At 49.6% G+C, this 19,607-nt stretch overlaps 1 protein-coding gene across 8 annotated transcripts in view; it reads left to right on the forward strand.

The window, feature by feature from the left end:
• MAPK4 (mitogen-activated protein kinase 4) overlaps positions 1 to 17,370 on the forward strand; it is a 178,710-nt gene extending 161,340 nt beyond the window's left edge. For 7 of the 8 annotated variants that reach the window (XM_017877536.1, XM_017877535.1, XM_017877542.1 and 4 more), the window contains 4 exons: positions 2,965 to 3,109; positions 7,530 to 7,691; positions 11,502 to 11,715; positions 14,707 to 17,370. In XM_017877536.1, coding sequence (XP_017733025.1) covers positions 2,965 to 3,109; positions 7,530 to 7,691; positions 11,502 to 11,715; positions 14,707 to 15,400 — 1,215 coding nt within the window. In that variant the 3' untranslated portion in view covers positions 15,401 to 17,370. The remainder of the gene's footprint in view (positions 1 to 2,964; positions 3,110 to 7,529; positions 7,692 to 11,501; positions 11,716 to 14,706) is intronic. The other variant, XM_017877543.1, reaches the window with a different exon arrangement.
• The last annotated feature ends 2,237 nt before the right edge of the window (positions 17,371 to 19,607 follow it).

The raw sequence follows: 19,607 nt of genomic DNA on the forward strand, positions 1-19,607 counted from the left end.
CACATGTATACATATGTAACAAACCTGCATGTTGTGCACACATACCCTAGAACTTAAAGTATAATAATAATAAAAAATCCAGCAGGTTCTTGTTTTTCATTAAAAAAAAAAAGAAAGAAAGAAAGAAAGAAAAAAAGGAATAGCTGGAGAGCAACTTTCTTAGCTCCTGTCATGACCTGGTGCATAATTCTTACCCAAGGGCAGCCTTACTCATGTCAACATCTTTCTTTTACTTTCAGGGCAAGTGTTTGAGAAGAAAGCTCCCTGTCCCTATTTTTCTTTAGCCCTAGACTCTGAGGAGAGGCAGATGTCAATTCCAGACCATTCTGTTTCATAAAAGACTGTGCATTTACATATCAGAGAAAACTCCCCTGAAGCTACCTCCCCACTGGGTACTCTTGCTTTAGTCTTTCCCTGACAGTCTCACCCTCTGACTGAAAATAAAACCAGACTATTGTTTTAGAACCCACCTACCCAGAAATGAATGTCTATAGATAGTATTTGGCTTGTTCCTGTAACTTTTAGAATTGAACTTAAATTCCTAACAGTCTACTGTACACACACCATGGATGAGTCTCAGATGCAATGTGCTAAGTGAAGGAATTCAGACTCAAACGGCTACATACTGTCATTCCATTTATACAGAAGGTAAAACTAAAGAGACAGAAAAGAGCAGTTGCTAGGGGCTGGGACTAGGGGTGACCAGAAGAAGGCATAAGGGAATTGTTTGAGATGATGGAATTGTTATGTATCTTGATTGTGATGGTGGTCACATGACTCTATGCTTTTGTCAAAACTCATAGAACTGGTGAATTTTACCCTATGTAAATTATACCTCAATAAACTTGACTTTTAAAGCAATTAAACTCTTATAAAAATTACATGGGCCAGGCCGGGTGCGGTGGCTCAAGCCTGTAATCCCAGCACTTTGGGAGGCCGAGACGGGCGGATCACGAGGTCAGGAGATCGAGACCATCCTGGCTAACACAGTGAAACCCCATCTCTACTAAAATACAAAAAACTAGCCGGGCGAGGTGGCGGGCGCCTGTAGTCCCAGCTACTCGGGAGGCTGAGGCGGGAGAATGGCGTAAACCCGGGAGGCGGAGCTTGTAGTGAGCTGAGATCCGGCCACTGCACTCCAGCCTGGGCGGCAGAGCAAGACTCCGTCTCAAAAAAAAATAAAATAAAATAAAATAAAATAAAATTACATGGGCCAATCCTTTTTTGGAACAAGATAAGGCATAAGTGGCTATCAACTTACGTAAACTCCATACCCACCTTGGAAAGTGGAACCTGGACCACCTTGTAGTCAAGTGTATAAAGGAAGAGGATCAGTGGACCCTGCAGAAGGTGCCTAAATTTGGGAGGAGGTTCAGACCATATGAGATGTTCCTTTTTCATTCAGTCATTCAACAGTTCAGCAGTGTTTATTTATTGAACACTTCTTAGGAAGCCTGGGGCTGGGCAATGCCCAGTAGCTGTGGTCCTTGGAGGGGTGGGGATGCAAAGAAGTAAAAGAACACCAACAAAACAAGGAAGCTTCTGAGAGGAAGCCGGCCTGAGCATGTCAGCTGGTAGCACAATGAGTATGAGGATATCCCTCATGGAAGGTACACAGGCAAATGCGCAAAGGACAGAAGAAAAGGGCACATCCTACAAATTCTAAGGAGTTCATTTTGGTGAGAGTATTGAGGCCAGGGCATGGGATGCTCTAGTCATTTCCAGCTGAAAGGTATCTTCTGCTTTTCCTCTTTCCTTCTACCAATTTGAGGCTCTACTCGGAGGAAATATGTGCCACAGAGGGGAGGAAACTGCTGTCCTCATTCAGGGCTTTCCACAGGTTTTAGACATTTAATAAATCTTTGCTGAACAAATGAAAGGATTTCAGATTAATGGGTCAAAAACTCCTGGGTCCTAGGCTTCTTAACTTTTCATCTGCTTTAACCTGAGCCTGTGATGTGATACTTCCGCATCTGTAGAAAGGAAAGTGCAGATGCTAAACTGTGAACTAAAAGACCATCCTTGGAATCTCCCATTGGATCTCCTTGGTCCTAACTGTCACGCCTTAACCCCCAATGGATCTATACATTTTTTTTTCTTACTTTAGAAAGACTGTACTAGGGAATTCAAATGGACATTGCCTAGATGTCACTCTTGGCCCAGTTTTCTGAATTATGTAGAAAACAATTTCTAAATTCCCTGGGTATATTTTCCTAAATCATATATGGGTATATGTCCTCACTATATACCATAAGAAGGGAGTCCATCTCAGACTACGAATCACTGAGCCGTGGGCAAAATCAGGTAGAACATTTATCCCCCCAAAAGACACTAGGTCAAATTCCCAGAATCTCATGGACCAATGAAAGCTGTGTCCACTTTGCTGTTCAGGGCTGATTCCACATAGCATTTTCCTGCATCCATTATGAAGGTGGCCTTATCTGTTCTCAGCCAGGAGCCTCATGCCTGGCTTTGTGGCAGCATTAATTCTAATCTTCAGTGTCAAAGCAACCAGCTTGAGTTCAAGCATATGGCTACTTCTGAGATTCATCCACTAGATAAAGAAAATGCCAGTGTCTCATGGTTACTCTGTTGCTGGCAGTAATAAACTTGAGCAGGGCTCCTGTTCACCCATCTTCTTACTAAACGAGGGCAGAGTCACACCAAGTTGGGGTGGGAAATCATTTCTTCTAAAATATTGATAACCTGAATTCCTTTCTACAAAGGAGAACCCTCAGCTCTCATAAGATTCTCTCACCAAAACATTTGAACCCCACAAACCAGGCCCAATCCCTCTAACTAGACCTCTGTTCACTCATGCTCCTTCAAGATCAATGGGAAAGGAGCAAGAACGAAAGGGACCCTGAAAGAGGTCTGTTTCATGGGAGGAGAAACTGGAAGAGGTGTGGGAGGAAAGGTATCCAAAAATGACTGATCAGTGGGACCAGAAATTTTGTCTTTCAGGGTTATCTGTCAGAAGGGTTGGTAACAAAGTGGTACCGCTCCCCACGACTGCTCCTCTCCCCCAATAACTACACCAAAGCCATCGACATGTGGGCCGCCGGCTGCATCCTGGCTGAGATGCTTACGGGGAGAATGCTCTTTGCTGGTGAGTTGCTAACTATGCCACCTTCCTTCTCATCTGGTGTCGTTCCATAGAAAGGGGAACTGAGGGCAAAACACTTGCAATCACAAAACATGCTCATCTTTTGCTGAAATTACTTCTGTGGCTTTTATGACACTATTTGGAGGCACCCTATTATATTGTCAGGCAAAAATACCGGAGAGGCTAATAATAGCCTTTTGAGCACAGAAGTTTTTGCAATCAAATAACTACTTTGCTATGACCTAAATGCTTGTGTTCCCCTAACATTCACGTGTTGAAATCCTAACCCCCAAGGTGATACTATTAGGAGGTGGAGCCTTTCGAAGGTGATTAGGTCATGAGGATGGAGCCCTCATGAATGGGATTAGTGCCCTTGTAAAAGAGGTCGGAGGGAGCTTGTTTGCCCCTTCTACTGTGTAAGGACACACTGAGACGGCATCATCTGTGAGGAATGGGCCTCTCACCAGAAACCGAATCTGCCAGCTCCTTAATCTTGAATTTTCCAGCCTCTATAACTGTGAGAAATAAATGTTGTTTATATGCCACCTAATCTATGGTACTTTGTTATGGCAGCCTGAATGGACTTAGACACATTTCTATTCAAACATCTTGAGACTGATGGCTGCAAACACATCCACCCTACATTTTTAGCCCCTTCCTCCTCCCTCCCTGCCACTGTTTCCTGTCCTTTGGCCACACCAAGTGACTTACTGTTTTCCTAATCTATCATTTTCTGTTCACCTTGGCACAAAGACCCCCTTCTCTGCTTAGAAAACTCCTATTGAACCTTCAAAACCCAGCTTATGTCTTGTCCTCCATGATGTGTCTCCTAACTCCCCAGGGCATGAGTCATCCTTCTTGGTGCTCCCATTGCACTTCAACTCATTCTCACTCTCTCCCTCTTTGCTTGGAGGAACACTTGCTCTCTTCACTCCCTCTCTTCCATTCTCTCCTCACTGCAGTGTGGCTTACTCCCCCTCCATCTGTCTGACCCAAACTGCCATGTTCTTACTCCAGGGAATGCATTTCAGCCTCATCCTGTAGCAGTAGTCAGCGACGATCATCACCTCCTTCTTGAAACCCTCTGCTCCCTGGGTCTCCTCCTCCCTTTCTGGCAAGTCCCCCTCAGTTGCTTCTCACCTGCCATGAGCTCTACTTCCTCTGCACTGTGTCCCTCAACCCTTCCCAAGTTTCCACCCTCAGCCCTAAATGCTGCTGTCACTTACTCAAAGAATTTTCATCCACCCCCCGTTTCAGGATGGGAAAATGAGCTCAGAGAAGAAGTGGCAAATGGTGGCCTTTCTAAGGGAACACTGGCAGGACTTTAAGACTAAGCCATGTCTGAATAGCTAAGAAAGTCTTTATTTTGTTTTGTTTTTGTTTTGAGACAGAGCCTCGTGCTGTCTCCCAGGCTGGAGTGCAAAGGCATGATCTTGCACCTGTAATCCCATCTACTTGGGAGGCTGAGGCAGGGGAACTGCTTGAACCAGGAAGGTGGAGGTTCCATTGAGCCGAGATCGTGCCACTGCTCTCCAGCCTGGGTGGCAGATCGAGACTCCGTCTCAGAACAAAACAAACAAAAAAAGAAAATGAAAAAGGTAAAATAAAAACAATGGCAGGAAAGTCAGATGAAGCTGAAGTCAGGATTTATGTCCAAGCATTTAGGCCCTGAGTATAAATGTCTTCATTTGCCCCCTGGACTCTCAGGAGCCCGTACAGTTTTCCCTCTGGTGGATTTTGTGCTTTGGGTGGATCCTTGACCATGTGCTGGAGATACAGACTAAGTAAGACATAGAGTAAGACATAGTCTCTGTCCTCAAAAATCTGATGGTTCAGTGGGGACACAAAAGAGCAAAACAAAAAAAAACAATACACAGTGAACCCATCTGTGCCCAGGGTGAACCATCCTGCTATCTTTTTGTTCCAACTGAAATTGCACAGACCTCCCAGTTCCATATTTTCCAGCCAATTCAAGGCAGGGGAGAAAGGGGGAACAGGTGGGAGGGAGGTCTCACCCTGGACTCTGACTCAAAGATTCTTCCCACTCCAGCCATAGCCCCTAAACCCTGGATGGCTCAATATCCCTGGCCCTGTAACCACGATCTGGGTCACAGGTGCCTGGCTGCCTCCGTTCTCCTGGCCTTGAGCCCTCAGCTCACAGGGCTCTGCTCCAGCTGCCCTTCCATCAGGCTGACAACCTTCAGGCCAGACGGAGAAGAGCTAGGCTTCTCCGTGCCACAGCAGGCAGGTGACTCACTGAGAGCCCAGACGAGGCTGTATAATCCACAGTCTACTGGCTTCTCTTCTTCAGGCTGTCTGTGGTCACGAGATGTTTGCAGTCGCTTTCAGGTTCTCACGCAGAAGTGTCCAATGAAGAAAGGTAGGGAGGGGTCAGCCAGGGCAGCAAGACAGCTCTCCTCACATTTCTCTCTTACCAGGGAGGAACATCTTCCCCGGAAGTCCTTCCAAGAGATTCCTGTCCCTGTTTGATTGAATCAACATGGCCTCCCCTTGTTGTAAGAGAGGCAGGGAAGGCAACAGCTGGTGTGACATGGAAAGGACCTTTTCAGTAGGAAAGGGACATCAACCATAGTATCCTCCTCCATGCTTCACACCTTCTCCCATTTTCAGTGGTGGCTTAGTAGACTCCGTGTTAAGATGCCTCCCCCAAGTGACATCTGTCACAAAGAATCACTCAGGGATGATTAGGACATAAATCTCCAAGGTGGAATTATTTCATCAGCCTCTCTCAAAGTCGCTTTTCCCCACTCCTAGAAGCAAAGGAAGTCAAGAGCTATTAAACATCTGCTACAAGCCAGGTATTTCCCCAGGAGCCTTCATCTACCAACGCACTTGACTCCTTATAATCCTCATTCCACAAGGGGTGGATAGGGAGAATGTGGGGGAGCTAGGTCTGCCTCCAGGGCTGTCTGCCACCAAAGCTCCTGCTTTCTGTCCCAGGCCATGGATTGCCAGGGAGGCCCCACTGACCGCCTCTCATATGACACCATTGATCTCAGGCAGGAGCAGACAAGTGAAAGAGGCTCATTCTCTGCCCTCCCCAACCCCCATGGTTGAAGAAGCTACTCCAAGCAGAAGGTTGTGTATTACTGGTTTGTGTGTCACACAGGAGAGGGGTCAGGGGCTTGGGAGCAAGGTCCCACCACCTCTGTCTGCAGCTTGATCACCACTGACCTCATGGTCCGCTGGTGAGTGGTGTGGAGTACACATTTGGAGACAGGACCCGACAGGGGCTTCCAGAGCCCTGAACTGACCCAATGAGTCCACTGCAGGGAGAGGCCAAAAGGACCTCTTCAGGAGAGAGCTTGAGGCTGCAGGCACTTCCTCAGTCAGGATTCACATGTGCTTAGTGCCACACAGGGAACTGTGGGGGGACCTGGGACAGCCCTCATCCTAGGCCACCAACGTCTGGAAGACTGGAATCCCATGGGAATTCATGGCAAGGGGCGGGCCCTCTGTGCAGCTGGATGGGCAGGGGCAACTTCTTGAGGAAGGAGAGGTATGGCTGAGGTTTTAACCTAGCAGAGTTAAGTGGAAAGGCAACTCAATCAAAAAAGAGAAAATGGAAGTAACAGAAGAACAGCCTGGAAGTCAGAGGACAGCAAGGAGACCCATCTGTCCAATGCCAGAAATGCCATACCGTGGCCAGTGGTTGCCTGGGTGTAGGAGATGAGTTGAGTTTCTGAGACAAAGACTGAAGCTTCTCATGAATGAGAACTATGCCTCACCCATTCCCAGCATCCAGCATGATGCCTGGCATGGAGAAGGTGCTCAATAAATAACTATTTATGGAATGAGTGAATAAATGAATGCCTGAGTCCATCCTGTCCCACTAAAGTTCCCTTGAAAACCTGGCATAGCCTGTCTTCCTTCTCCCAAGGAGCACAGAGGCTATGTGCTCAAGACACATCCCAAACCCGATTTGTTATTCCTGATTTGTTTTTCTCTTGAGAGTTTCCTAGATGGAATCCTCTTAATTGGAAACCAAAAGTTATGGCTCATTCCTAGCCTTAAAATTGTTTCCTTCCCCATCCTAGTAAAGATTGTGCAGAGAGGCCTATGGGAAGTTGCTTGGAAGGCCTTGAGCCAGGCTATTCGCATTCTTTAGTGCTGACTTACATCCAGCTGGTCTGTGTGAGAATAGAATGCTAGGGGCATAGATGGGGACTTACAGACTACCAGATTCAACCCCTTCTTTCTACTTTTAACAAAGCCAAGCCCCAGAGATGTCAGCCACCTGCCCACAGTTGTGCAGCAAATGAAGACCAGAACCCCGGTCCCAACCCAGTGCTGCCCCACTGCCCTGTGTTGTTCCTCCCAGAACACCTGGCACTGTTTTCGGGCTACTGCACACCACAGCCCCTTGGGCAGCACACTTAACCATCTGGCATTCCCTCCCCAGGGGCCCATGAGCTGGAGCAGATGCAGCTCATCCTGGAGACCATCCCTGTAATCCGGGAGGAAGACAAGGAAGAGCTGCTCAGGGTGATGCCTTCCTTCGTCAGCAGCACCTGGGAGGTGAAGAGGCCTCTGCGCAAGCTGCTCCCTGAAGTGAACAGCGAAGGTACCTGAGCCTGGCAACCAGGCCAAGTGTCCAGGGAGGATGAGCTCGGCTCCACCTTGTGGGGTAGGGGGCAGGCAGGTCTCCTTCCAAAAGGGCAAAGCATGGTCCTTGGATATAAAAGTCAAGGCTCCCCTGCCAGTGGGCCTTTGCCCTAACTACTTCCAAGCTGTGGATGCTGGGCCTCAGGAGTCCATTGGGTAGTCATTAGTGTTCTACCCTTGTTTCTGCTTCCTTTTGCTTCTCATCTTCCTTGCTTGCTTTCCTCCCTCTCTTTCCTTCATCCTCCCTTATGTTTTTGTCCTGGAAGGCATGGTGTGGTGCAAAGAACAGGTGCTTCCTCAGCCTGAGGGCAAGACCCAGGTCCCATTCCACCAGTGATGAGCTGTGTGGCCTCAGACAAGGCCCTTCGCTCCTCAGGCTCACTCCCTCTGCTGTATATTCAAGGCCCAGCAGGCCTGGGAAGAGGCCAAAGGCTCTAGCTGGCTCTAGCTCTCAGAGGCTCAGGAGACTCAGTCTAGGTGACAGCATCCCTCAGCAACCGAAATGTCCATCTTGTGACAGGTGCAGAACAAGGGAGGCAGGCCTCAAGACCACACTGGGGGCATTCAGTTCTGTGCTCCATTTATTACAGGACAGAAATAGACCAAAGGTGATAAATCTGGTGACAAAAACTCAGGTGCAGCACAGGTGAAAGGCGGTCTCTGGATGAAGTAGGGTTGAGGGGCCCAGTGTCCCACCCACCTGCCTCTCAGTCTCCAGACATGCTACTGAGAACCCTTCCAGAACCCCTGCAACACTGAGCAGCTGTTTGGAATCCACTGGGCCAGAGGAAAGTGACAAGATTGTACAGAAGCTTCATTATCTAAGAAATGCCTTAAAAACATCTGGGGTGGGTGAGCCTAGGGAGGAGTTTCCGAGGGGCAGCGGCTTAGGAGTTAAGGTGAAGCTTGTACGGTAGCAGGTAACACCGAAATCTCCGTGGTTTAACCCACTTACAGTTTATTCATTGTTTACCTCACATCCAGGCAGAGTTGGGAACGTGGATGGGCAGGGGAGGATGAGTGGCTGTGCCCAGGACCCAGGCCATCAGGTCTGCCATCTTCAGCAGGTGGCTTTCAAGGTCACCTTGGGCATTCCCTTCCAGCCAAAGCCAGGGGAAGAAAGAGCAGAGACTCTTGCAGGAGGTTTTTCTGGGTCAGGCCTGGAAGTGGGGTACACACAGCACTTCCACCCCCATTCCATCGGCCCCAAGCACACAGCCATCTCTCACTGCAGGAGGGGCCGGGAAAGGCAGGCCAGCAGGGTGCCAGGATGAGGGTGTCACATGGGACATGACTGCTGCCTTGAAACAGGAGAAGGGAAATCATGGGACAGAGAAGACATGCTGCTTTGGGGGAACCACTGAAGGCAGAGGTAGGCCCCAGGGTAGAAGTTAAAGGAGGGAGATTTAAGTTTGATAAAAGGAAGAATTTTCTGGGCCAGGTGTGGTGGCTTACGCCTGTAATCCCAGCACTTTGGGAGGCCGAGGCAGGTGGATCTCTTGAGCCCAGGAGTTTCAGGCCAGCCTGGGCAACATAGGGAGACCCTGTCTCTACCAAAAATATAACAGATTAGCTGGGCATGGTGGTGCACGCCTATAGTCTCAGCTACTTGGAAATCTGAGGCAGGAGGATCACCTGAACCTGGTAAGTTGAGGCTGCAGTGAGTCATATTTGCGTTATTGCACTCCAACCTGGGCAACAGGAGTGAGACCCTGTCTCAAAAAAAAAAAAAGAAATGAAGAATTTTCTAGTGTTTGGGCTTCCCAGAAGTATCTGGGCACCTGCAGGAGGACCTCCAGCAGATTTTCATCCATGCTGGAGTCTGCGGAACAGCTCTGGGGTTGGTACTTGACTTTTTTTCTTTTGTGACAGGGTCTCGCTTGTCACCCAGGATGGACTGCAGTGGTATAATCACAGCTCACTACAACCTCAGCCTCGAGGGCTCAAGTGATCCTCTCACCTCAGCCTCCTGAGTAGCTGGGACCACAGGCGTGCACCACTTTGGCTGGCTAAAAAATAATTTTTCCTTTTTAGAAACAACCCACTACTGGCCCACCTTGCCAACTACTACTTGTCTTGCTAGAAACAAGCCCAGGGTGATCTCAAACTCCTAGGTTCAAGCAGTCCTCCTTCCTTGGCCTCCCAAAGTCCTGGGATTACAGATGTGAGCCACTGCCCCAGTGGTGGTACTCATCTCTTTTAAAGATGATACTGCCTGCACCTCAATCTTTAGAGCTTTAATTCTCTCATTTCCTTGTCAAAAGGTCAAGTCGTGGCTGGGGCCAAAAAAAAGGGCCAGAGGCCCAAAGAGAGAAAGACCTGCCCAGACTTGAAGCTGGGCCCTGCACTACACTGCCCGATTCTTCCAGTCCTAGGAAATTGTGAGGCAGATCCTCTTTTAAGTTTGCAACTCCAGACCCAGAAACACGCTGAGCATCAGACTGTTGAGGGTGATCAGAGTTACTGCTGCTTAACTAATTTGGGGGTCTAGCGTTACACTGCAGCACTGCATCCTCCTGGGAGGCCAGTGCCCTTCTGAATCCATCGATTTCCTGAATCGCTGATGAATTTTCTTGCAAAGAGATCCAGGGCTGGTGTGAGGAGCAGGTTAGTGGTGCAGGCTGAGGCCCACCAGGGAGCCCCTCGGAGGGATGGGCAGTCTGGGCCTCGAGCTCAGCTCCATTTCTCCCTCTCCAGGTGGGCTGCAACATGAGGAGCCAAATCATGATTTAAGCGGACCTCCAGAGATGCCAGTGCTGAGAAGGAATCCAAACTTCTAGGCTAGACCTTGCCCTGGGATAACCTGGGGCAGAGCTCCAAGAGCAGAGCTCCCAGGGTACCCAGCCCTGCGCAAGGGAAGGACCACCAGGACCTGTGTGCAGAGCTGCTATCTGCTGAATCTTGGTGTACATTCATGCTGGTTAGCAGCCTCTCATACAAGGCTTCTGAGTGTCCCTTCCCTTCCCCAGGTTCCCACTGCCCGGAAGTCCCCCTTGATCCAGCCATGAAAGGACTACTGCTTGGCAGAGCAGGGGAATTCAGCCTGGTTGTTCAGTATCTGTAATATCTTTGTTGAACTTCCAGGGGCAGCATATGGTAGGAAGAGCTCTGGATTCGGACCCAGGAGCTCTGGGCTGTGGAGACCCTGTCCCACCCCTTGACCGCCACATTCACCTTTCTCAGTGAGGCTTTTTGCTGCTGCACCTGGCACTCCTGCCTCAGGGCTTCCTCAGGAGCAGGCTCCTCCGTCCCATTCCAGCAGCCCCTTAAAAGCCATGACAAAGGGAAGTTGGTGTATAAATATCCCAGCTTCCCTGCCCCGCAAGGGGAACCACCTCTGAGTGTGGCCCATACCATCTCTGGAGGATCCCAGGTGCCCACAGGAGTAACCTGTCATGGGTGTGCCTTGTTCTGGTTCCCCTCACTCCCCGACCTGTGCTTGCTGGGATCCCCCACCACATAAACCACCTACAACCCCAAGCCTTGTCTCTGGTTCTGTCTCTGGAGAAACCCAGGCTGAGGCTGGACCTTGAGCAAGTCACTTGATCCTCTGAGTCTGTTTAATTCATTTGCAAAATCTAGAAGGCAGCATCTGCTTTATCTTTGTCACTGGATTGTGACAAGAGTCTTGAGAAAGAAAATGGCTAAAAACCTTTTAACAAATGCAGAAGCACAGACACCAGCACAGAATGTCACCATGCTGAGGAATCTCCTTCTGAGCTCGACAAGGGCAACAAATGACTTTCATGTCCGGCTTTGCTCCCTGCAGCCATCGACTTTCTGGAGAAGATCCTGACCTTTAACCCCATGGATCGCCTAACAGCTGAGATGGGGCTGCAACACCCGTACATGAGCCCATACTCGTGCCCTGAGGATGAGCCCACCTCGCAACACCCCTTCCGCATTGAGGATGAGATCGATGACATCGTGCTGATGGCCGCTAACCAGAGCCAGCTGTCCAACTGGGACACATGCAGTTCCAGGTGCTCGCAGCCCTGGGTTCCAGAGCCCACATTTCCCTGTCCTCCCATTTCTATTTTGCCTCATCCTCCATGACCTTTCCCTCTGTCTCCCAAGTTGCATAGCTCATTGGACGACTTCTCCAGCTTAGCTTCCTGCCTTTCTTTTGTCCCCAGACACTGCTGGTAAATGACCAGTGTGAGCTGCATGTGTGGGTCAGGGGCTTTCCTTTGTGCAACATCCCCAGCTTCCCTCACCACCCTGAGTCTACTGAACAGGGGGTTCAAAACAGTGCTCCCCAAGGATTTAGTGAGCACCATGGTAGGAGCTCACTTCTAGCAGCCTGAGAACTTGCCCTTGAAAACTAAACTGCAACAATGCAAGGCAAAAAAACAAAGCAGAGATTACCATTACAAAACGCTTTCTCATGTTTCATGTCGGTAACTCTTGAAAGTGCCATTAAAGACCAGGTGCGGTGGCTCACACCTGTAATCCCAGCACTTTAGGAGGCCAAGGCGGGAGGATCGCTTAAGGCCAGGAGTTCCAGACCAGTCTGGGAAACAAAGTCAGACCCCATCTCTACAATTTTTTAAATTAGCCAGGCATAGTGGCACACAGCTGTAGTTCCAGACACTGGGAAGGCTGAGGCTGGGGAATCCCTTGAACCCAGAAGTTTGAGGTTGCAGAGTGAGACCCTGTCAAAAAAAATGCCACTGACAGGGGCTGCATTATTATTGCTCATTGACACACAAGGAAACTACAGCTCCTAGGTTAAGAGACTGGCATCGTGTCATGCCCCTGATGGGTCTCTCTGCAATCTGCAGCTATGTCAGATGCTGCTAAGCAGTTATAGGACCATTTCCTGCTAAACTGGGCTTGGCTACAGAATCCTCAACAAGTGTCCCTGGAAGCCACTACCAATGAATCAGCGCTGGGTAGAAGATGTATTTTTAAACAATTTCTGCCTAGGCACGTAATGATCTCTTAGATCTTTTCCTGTTCTGACGTTCTTAGATCAGGCAACTAAACATTTGGGCGTCACCATCTGCTAATTCTGGGAGGGAGTGCTGGTAGCTGCTCAGTTTAGAAACAGCAGTCGAGGGCTCAAGCAGCTAGGACTTTGAGGGGGCCTAACTGGGAGTCCCACTGCCGTGGGAATGTGACAGCTAGTTACATAAGTGACAGATGAGCAATTTCTCCTTTTTAGTCATTTGACAGATGACGGGTTTCAGATTAAGGAGGCACCGAGGGAGGGCCAGGGCAATGCTGCTATTTTTGGACAGGTTTGCTGGCTTGTTGTTATCAATTGTTGTTTTCAAGCACTGCCAACAAAGAGAGATTAATGAAGACTCTTCTGCCACCCCCGGGGCAGGCCTGCCCTTGACTGTGGTTTCTGGGGCCCCTTCCCCTTCCTCCGGAGAGCCTTGGGACAAAGAGCATTGGCTCAGTGAGAGTCCTCTTATACCTTCTGCAACTGTGGCATAGGGTTTTGCCAGAAAAAACTCACAGGATTTGTTACTGCCTGTTCACCCTGACCACCCCTAAACCTGGTGCACTTGTGCTCCCGACCTTTCCCATCACACCTGCCTGAGGGAAGAGGATGACAAAGGATCTTGCTACTGTGGGCAAGCTACTTACCCTCTTGGAATGCTAGTTTCCCAGCTGTAAAGTAGGGGTGATAACACAAAGTCCACAGAGTTGCTATGAAGACTACAGATAATGTATGTTTGGCACTTGGAATAGAGCAGCCAAGGGTGAGGGTCTTCACACTCTTACTCCTAGAAATCTCTGCCCAAGGCCACTCAATCGAGGAGGCAGGGTTCAGCTCGAGGAGCGATTCCTGCCCTAGCAGCATCACTGGGAGGTGGGCAGTGCTGAGGCCTTCCTATGCCTCTCCATTCACACTCTGTGGGCTGCAGCTGCCAGGTCTGCCCCACACAGCCGAACCTCCCTCTCCTTGGTCTATCTGTTGGGCCTGCTCAGGAAGTAGCTGGCTGCAGGCTGATGTTCTCTGTGCTCCTTGTCTGCCCCACAACCCCAGAGTTCTAGGTAGAGCACCTGCACAAGGAAGGAAAGGCTCCGCGGTAGCTGGTGGCCCACCTGTCTGCCCATCTGCCCTTTATTTGCTCTTGGCTAGCTGACTTCACTCTCCATGGCTGCAGGGCAGTCGAACAGGGCAGAATGCCAAAGATCTTCAGCTTCTCCGGAGGGTGTCTGTAACCTTTCTGTAGGTCCCACCTACCCTGCATCAATGCAAGGTGCTATGGAGCCCCCAACCAGATCCACCAGGGCAGGGGTTCCCAGCCCTGGCTGTACCTTAGAATCACCCGGGGGGTCTTCAAAACATGCTGATGCAGGGTCCTACTCTAGACCTACTCAATCAGAATTGGCGTGGGGAAGCAGTGAGGCAGGCATGCTATTTTATTTTTAATTCCCCTATGTGACTCTAATCTGATCCAGGGTTGAGACGCACTCACTGGAGCCTTGCTCCTCAAAATGTGGGTCCAAGGCCCAGCAGCATCAGAGCAGCTGGGAGCTTGTTAGAATCTCAGGCCCCATCTCAGATTTACAGAATCAAAATCTGCATTTTAGCAAGACCCGCAGGTGATTCGTGCATCCATCAGCATTTGAGAAGCATTACACAGGTGGATCCACTGGAAACTTCCATGAGAACAGGGACGTCTGTTTTGTTCATTGCTGTATTCAGTAATGTCTAGAACAGTGAGTGCTTGGCGCACAGTAGGTGCGCAGGAAATATCTGCAGGGTTTTGAATGCGTACAAAAGAACACAAGAGTTAAGCTGAACAACCTATGCCCCCAGCTGAGCCCTCAAGGCTCGCCATTACCTGTCCCATCACCCTCCCACCTTGAGGGATGGGGGTCGGAGGCAGGGGGGATCCGGAAGGAATGGAAGGCAGGTGTGTGAGTGGCAAACAGGGATTAGAGGGCTTGGCTCCCTCCCGGAAGTCACCGGGCTCGGGCGTCCAATCACCGCTCCGTTTGTACCCTTGCAGGTACCCTGTGAGCCTGTCGTCGGACCTGGAGTGGCGGCCAGACCGGTGCCAGGACGCCAGCGAGGTGCAGCGCGACCCGCGCGCGGGTTCGGCGCCGCTGGCAGAGGACGTGCAGGTGGACCCGCGCAAGGAATCGCACAGCAGCTCTGAGCGTTTCCTAGAGCAGTCACACTCGTCCATGGAGCGCGCCTTCGAGGCCGACTACGGGCGCTCCTGCGACTACAAGGTGGGGTCGCCGTCCTACCTGGACAAGCTGCTGTGGCGCGACAACAAGCCGCACCACTACTCGGAGCCCAAGCTCATCCTGGACCTATCGCACTGGAAACAGGCGGCCGGCGCGCCCCCAACGGCCACGGGGTCGACGGACACAGCGGCGCGCGAGGACGAGCCGGCCAGCCTCTTCCTGGAGATCGCGCAGTGGGTCAAGAGCACACAGGGCGGCCCCGAGCACGCCAGCCCGCCCGCCGACCCCGAGCGCCACCTGTCTGCCTCGCCCCCCGGCCGCCCGGCCCCCGTGGACGGCGGCGCCAGTCCCCAGTTCGACCTGGACGTGTTCATCTCCCGCGCCCTGAAGCTCTGCACCAAGCCCGAGGACCTACCAGACAATAAACTGGGCGACCTCAATGGTGCGTGTATCCCCGAGCACCCTGGTGACCTCGTACAGACCGAGGCCTTCTCCAAAGAAAGGTGGTGAGGGCGGAGGGGCCGCTCCAGGCCCTGCAGAGCAGGAGGTCCCCAGAGAAAGCTGGAGCTGGCAGGAGGAGGCCTCCTTTCCCGCCCCTCTCTCTGTTGCCTTGGGGTTAGCAGGACACGTGAAGGATCCGAGGAGCGAGAGGAATGTCCATTTCTTAAACTGCCTTAATAACTAGCCTTTAACCTCTAGGAGCGGGTTTGAACAGGACCCTGGCTTGGGGGTTGATCAATTTCCCAGCAAAGGGGAGACCACATGTGGTGCACAGGGAAGAAACAGCTTTAGACAGCGGTCTGCAGGCCCCACCTGGGTGACAGGATGCAGAGAAATCTTGCAGAGGTAGCTCCGAAACCACCTGACCCAACTAGCCTCAACTGACAGCTGAGGAAAGGCAATTAGGCCCAGAGATGAAGAGATACTTCTTAAGATCACAGGCTTAGTGTGAGGATGAGCTTTAAATCCCAGTCTCCTGGCCCCCAGGCCAGGGTCTGTCTACTATAGAATGTCTTCCTCTATTGGGGTCGTTCTGGCTTTTTGCTTAGAAACTTGGTCTGAGATGTTTCTTCCCTGTCCATTACCATTCAACGTTATTTTATTCAGAGCAATGTTTCTTGTATTCTGAAACTGGAAACTGAACCAGTTTGTTTCTCCTAGTCACCAAGCATACTTTCCTGGCTCCCCAAGTACTTAAATGTTTTCATCTGTCGCACCCCTGTATTTGCCTCACCCCTGCACTGTCTGAAATCTTCGTTTCACGTCAGAACAGTCTGGGGTCTGTGGGTAAAATCAGCCCTTCTCCCAGGCCTGTGCACACCCCCTCGGCACTCCCTATGCACTTTCCTGACACACGCAAAGACAGCCCTCGTTCCCCTGTGGGCGTCCTACCCCAGTGAGGTTGAAGGCAGCAATTCCAAGAATCCCTCCAACCTCCCTGCCAGCACTCCCCCTGCACTCCACACCCTGCGCCCCCACCTGCCCCCCAACAGCGCCTCTCCAGACCTACCTCGGGACCTAATGTTCTCTACACAGACTGCTCATTTGGAGGACAGCAGTGAGGTCCTGCCATAGAGAAAATGTGTTAGGAGAGAAGGTTTCACATGGAACCCTTCATCAATACTTTCCTGAATTTGATCATCCATGTAGCCTTGACAAAGAGCAGACCCTACAGAAATGTGTTGGAGAGCACGTGACCTTGGGGGCAAGGAATCCAGGAAGGTATGAAAGGAGGGGTGTCAACAGCAGGGGTTCTTAGGGGTCAGGCACCAGCATGGAGACCTCACGACAAAGGAAGGGACTCAAAGTAGCAATGCCCCTCATAGTGTAGGCTAAAGTGAGTTTGGTGAATGCAAACCCATGTGGTCACACACACAGCATGGGGTAATGGCGTGTAGACACAGGCCCTCTGCAGAAGCGTGGGGTGGGGACACTGACAGCCCCTATCTGGTCCCCAGAAACACTGCCATTTCTGCCACTGGTGTTCAGCTCCTTCTCTTCCCCCAAAACTCCCAAAGATACCCACAGGAAGTCCCGCCAGTCTGTAGGAAGAGGATTTCCCCAGTCTTGGTCTTAGGCTGCGTTCATCCTCACATCACAGCACCTTAAAGCTAATCAGCAAACTATAATTTGTACATGGAAACCTGCAACACATTAGAAACTTATATTTAAAAACAATTACTCACACTGACCAATTTTTAAATGGAGAATATGTAAATAGGAAGTGTTTGGGTTTTGTTATTTTGTTTTTGTTTTTTCTTTAAGAAAAAGAAATGTACACTACTCCTCATGTGCCATTTTGTCCTCAGAGGGCGGCTTTACTTTTTTGGTAAAGGAACAAGCTACTGGCCTTGACCAGGAGTTCATATATAACAGTTATTACAGAGGTATTGTTATAACTACTCATGTTTTTAAAAAATCTATTAAACATTATTAAACTTGATCAGGTCAGGCCAAATAAAGTTTTATTGGAACACAGATTTGTTTATTTATTATTCATTTATGTACTATCTGATCCTGTCTTTGAGAGTGCTAAGAGCTAGCTGGCTTCTGCCTGTGCCCATGAAGGCCACTGTATTTGGGGGTGAGGGAAGGACTGGGGAGGGGAGAATCTACAGAGATTGGTAATCAGGAGGTGATTCCAGAATCATCTGGTAAGGCCTGGTGTCCATATTGTGAATTTCAAACTGTATCTTGGAGCTAACTCCAAACCTTCTGACTGGGGCTGGTTCTCTCCTGTAGTCATGAAAGGTGCAAACATCCTGAGATTGGGGGGAACCAACCACCTAAAAATTCCCACCCGCGCTACCCCTCACAGATGCCTGAGATCCCATCCATCTGAAGTCGACCCCTTTGTAATATTAAACTGTTAGTCTTCATTTGTAATTCAACAAATACAGTCGACCCTTAAACAATACAGGTCTTTTGGCTAAAATAACTTTCTACTGTTGAAATGCACCTGAGCTAAGAGGAGCAGCTTGTTAAGCCAATTATCAGATTATTTCCAAAGTATCTGCTGAGAGTGGCCATGCTGAGTGGATGCAGGTGAAGGGAGGCCAGAGCCAGGCCAGAGACCTGGTTGAAATTTTATATTGGAGAAGACTTGAAGCCCAATGTGAGGCCCAGGCTGCCAGAATGTAGGAAATGGAGTGTGGAGAGAGGGAATTGAGAAGCACGAACAGCAAACAGCACCAAAGAGGAAGGAGGACCGAAAAAGGAGGAAAGAGGGCACCCTAAAGGAAATAGTTCATAACCTCATCCAGCCACCTGATTCTAAGATGAAAACTTCTGTTGGGAGGGTCCCAGGTCTACCCTATGTGATAACATAGGGATCAGCAAACTATGGCCACCAGGCCAAGTGGTTGTATTGGAACATAGCTACGCTCATTCATTTACATATTGTCTGATCCTGTCTTTATTTATTTTTATTTATTTATTTATGTATTTATTGAGATGGAGTCTTGCTCTGTCACCTAAGCTGGAGTGCAGTGGCACAATCTCAGCTCACTGCAACCTGCCTCCCAGGTTCAAGCGATTCTCCTGGCTCAGCCTCCCAAGTAGCTGGGATGACAGGCGCCCCACCCGCCAACGCCCAGTTAACTTTTGTATTTTTAATAGAGATGGGGTTTTACCATGTTGGCCAGGCTGGTCTTGAACTCCTGACCTCAAGTGATCTGTCTACCTCGGCCTCCCAAAGTGCTGGGATTACAGGCATGAGCCACCACACCAGACGTCTGTCTTTACTTCTAATTGTGATATTTTATATCATGGATTTTTCGCAATAATATTTTCTAAATATTGCATTCAAATATTTTATCTTGGTTACCAAGGTTTTTGGCACTCTTAAAGTTTGTGCCCAAGACAAGTGTGCCTCACTGGCCCTCAACCTAGTCTTGAGCCTCATCTATATGACTGCCTCCATCCTACAGAGTTGAGCAGTTGCAACAGAAACCCCATGGCCCACAAAGCCTAAGACATTTATTACCTGGCCCTCTCCAGAAAAAGTTTGCTCACCCCTTGTGTAAGATGCTATGTGGCCTCCATGTCTTTGTGAATAAGTACACAACTTGCCTTCTCTTTTCTAGCCACTGACATTCCAATTCAGAAATGCCACATTTCCATGACGTTTTCTAATTACACATCCTATTTTCATGACATGATTCTCTCATTACACATCCTCGTTTACTTTCCATTCTTTAGGGAAATGTCTTCGTTTGCTAGTGAGAAGTTTCTAAAAGTGTGGGAACCATCCTACTTGAGCTGAGGCTGAGGGGACATTATGTCAGAGGTTACTACCATGATTAGAAACCAGGCTTTTTGCTGGGATGGTTAGAACAGGCAAAAGCTCAACTTGAAAGCTGTGGTTCTCGATTGAACTAGTAAGCTGCACATGGAGAGGGAAAATGTCTGATGCCCCAACTGCTTGGTCATGAGTCAAACTGTAGCAAGGGTATGTCGAGCAGCATCTTCTCCTCATTGAGACTGAATCACTGAGAAAGCCCAGGAATACCTGCCTGGGTAATAGTCCTGTCTTCATCCATTATTCAATGAATATAACAATTGTAGATGGGCATTTACAGATCATCTAATCCAACCCCCTTATTTTGCTGATGGGTAGACTGAAACCCAGAGCAGCAAAGTAATTTGCCCAAAGCCACACAGTTAGTTCCAGAGCTAGAACTAGAGCCCAAATAGTCTTTCCAGGATAAACTCGTCT

This window comes from Rhinopithecus bieti, unplaced genomic scaffold, assembly GCF_001698545.2.
Source record: "Rhinopithecus bieti isolate Rb0 unplaced genomic scaffold, ASM169854v2 scaffold_9976, whole genome shotgun sequence".
Taxonomy (NCBI): Eukaryota; Metazoa; Chordata; class Mammalia; order Primates; family Cercopithecidae; genus Rhinopithecus; species Rhinopithecus bieti.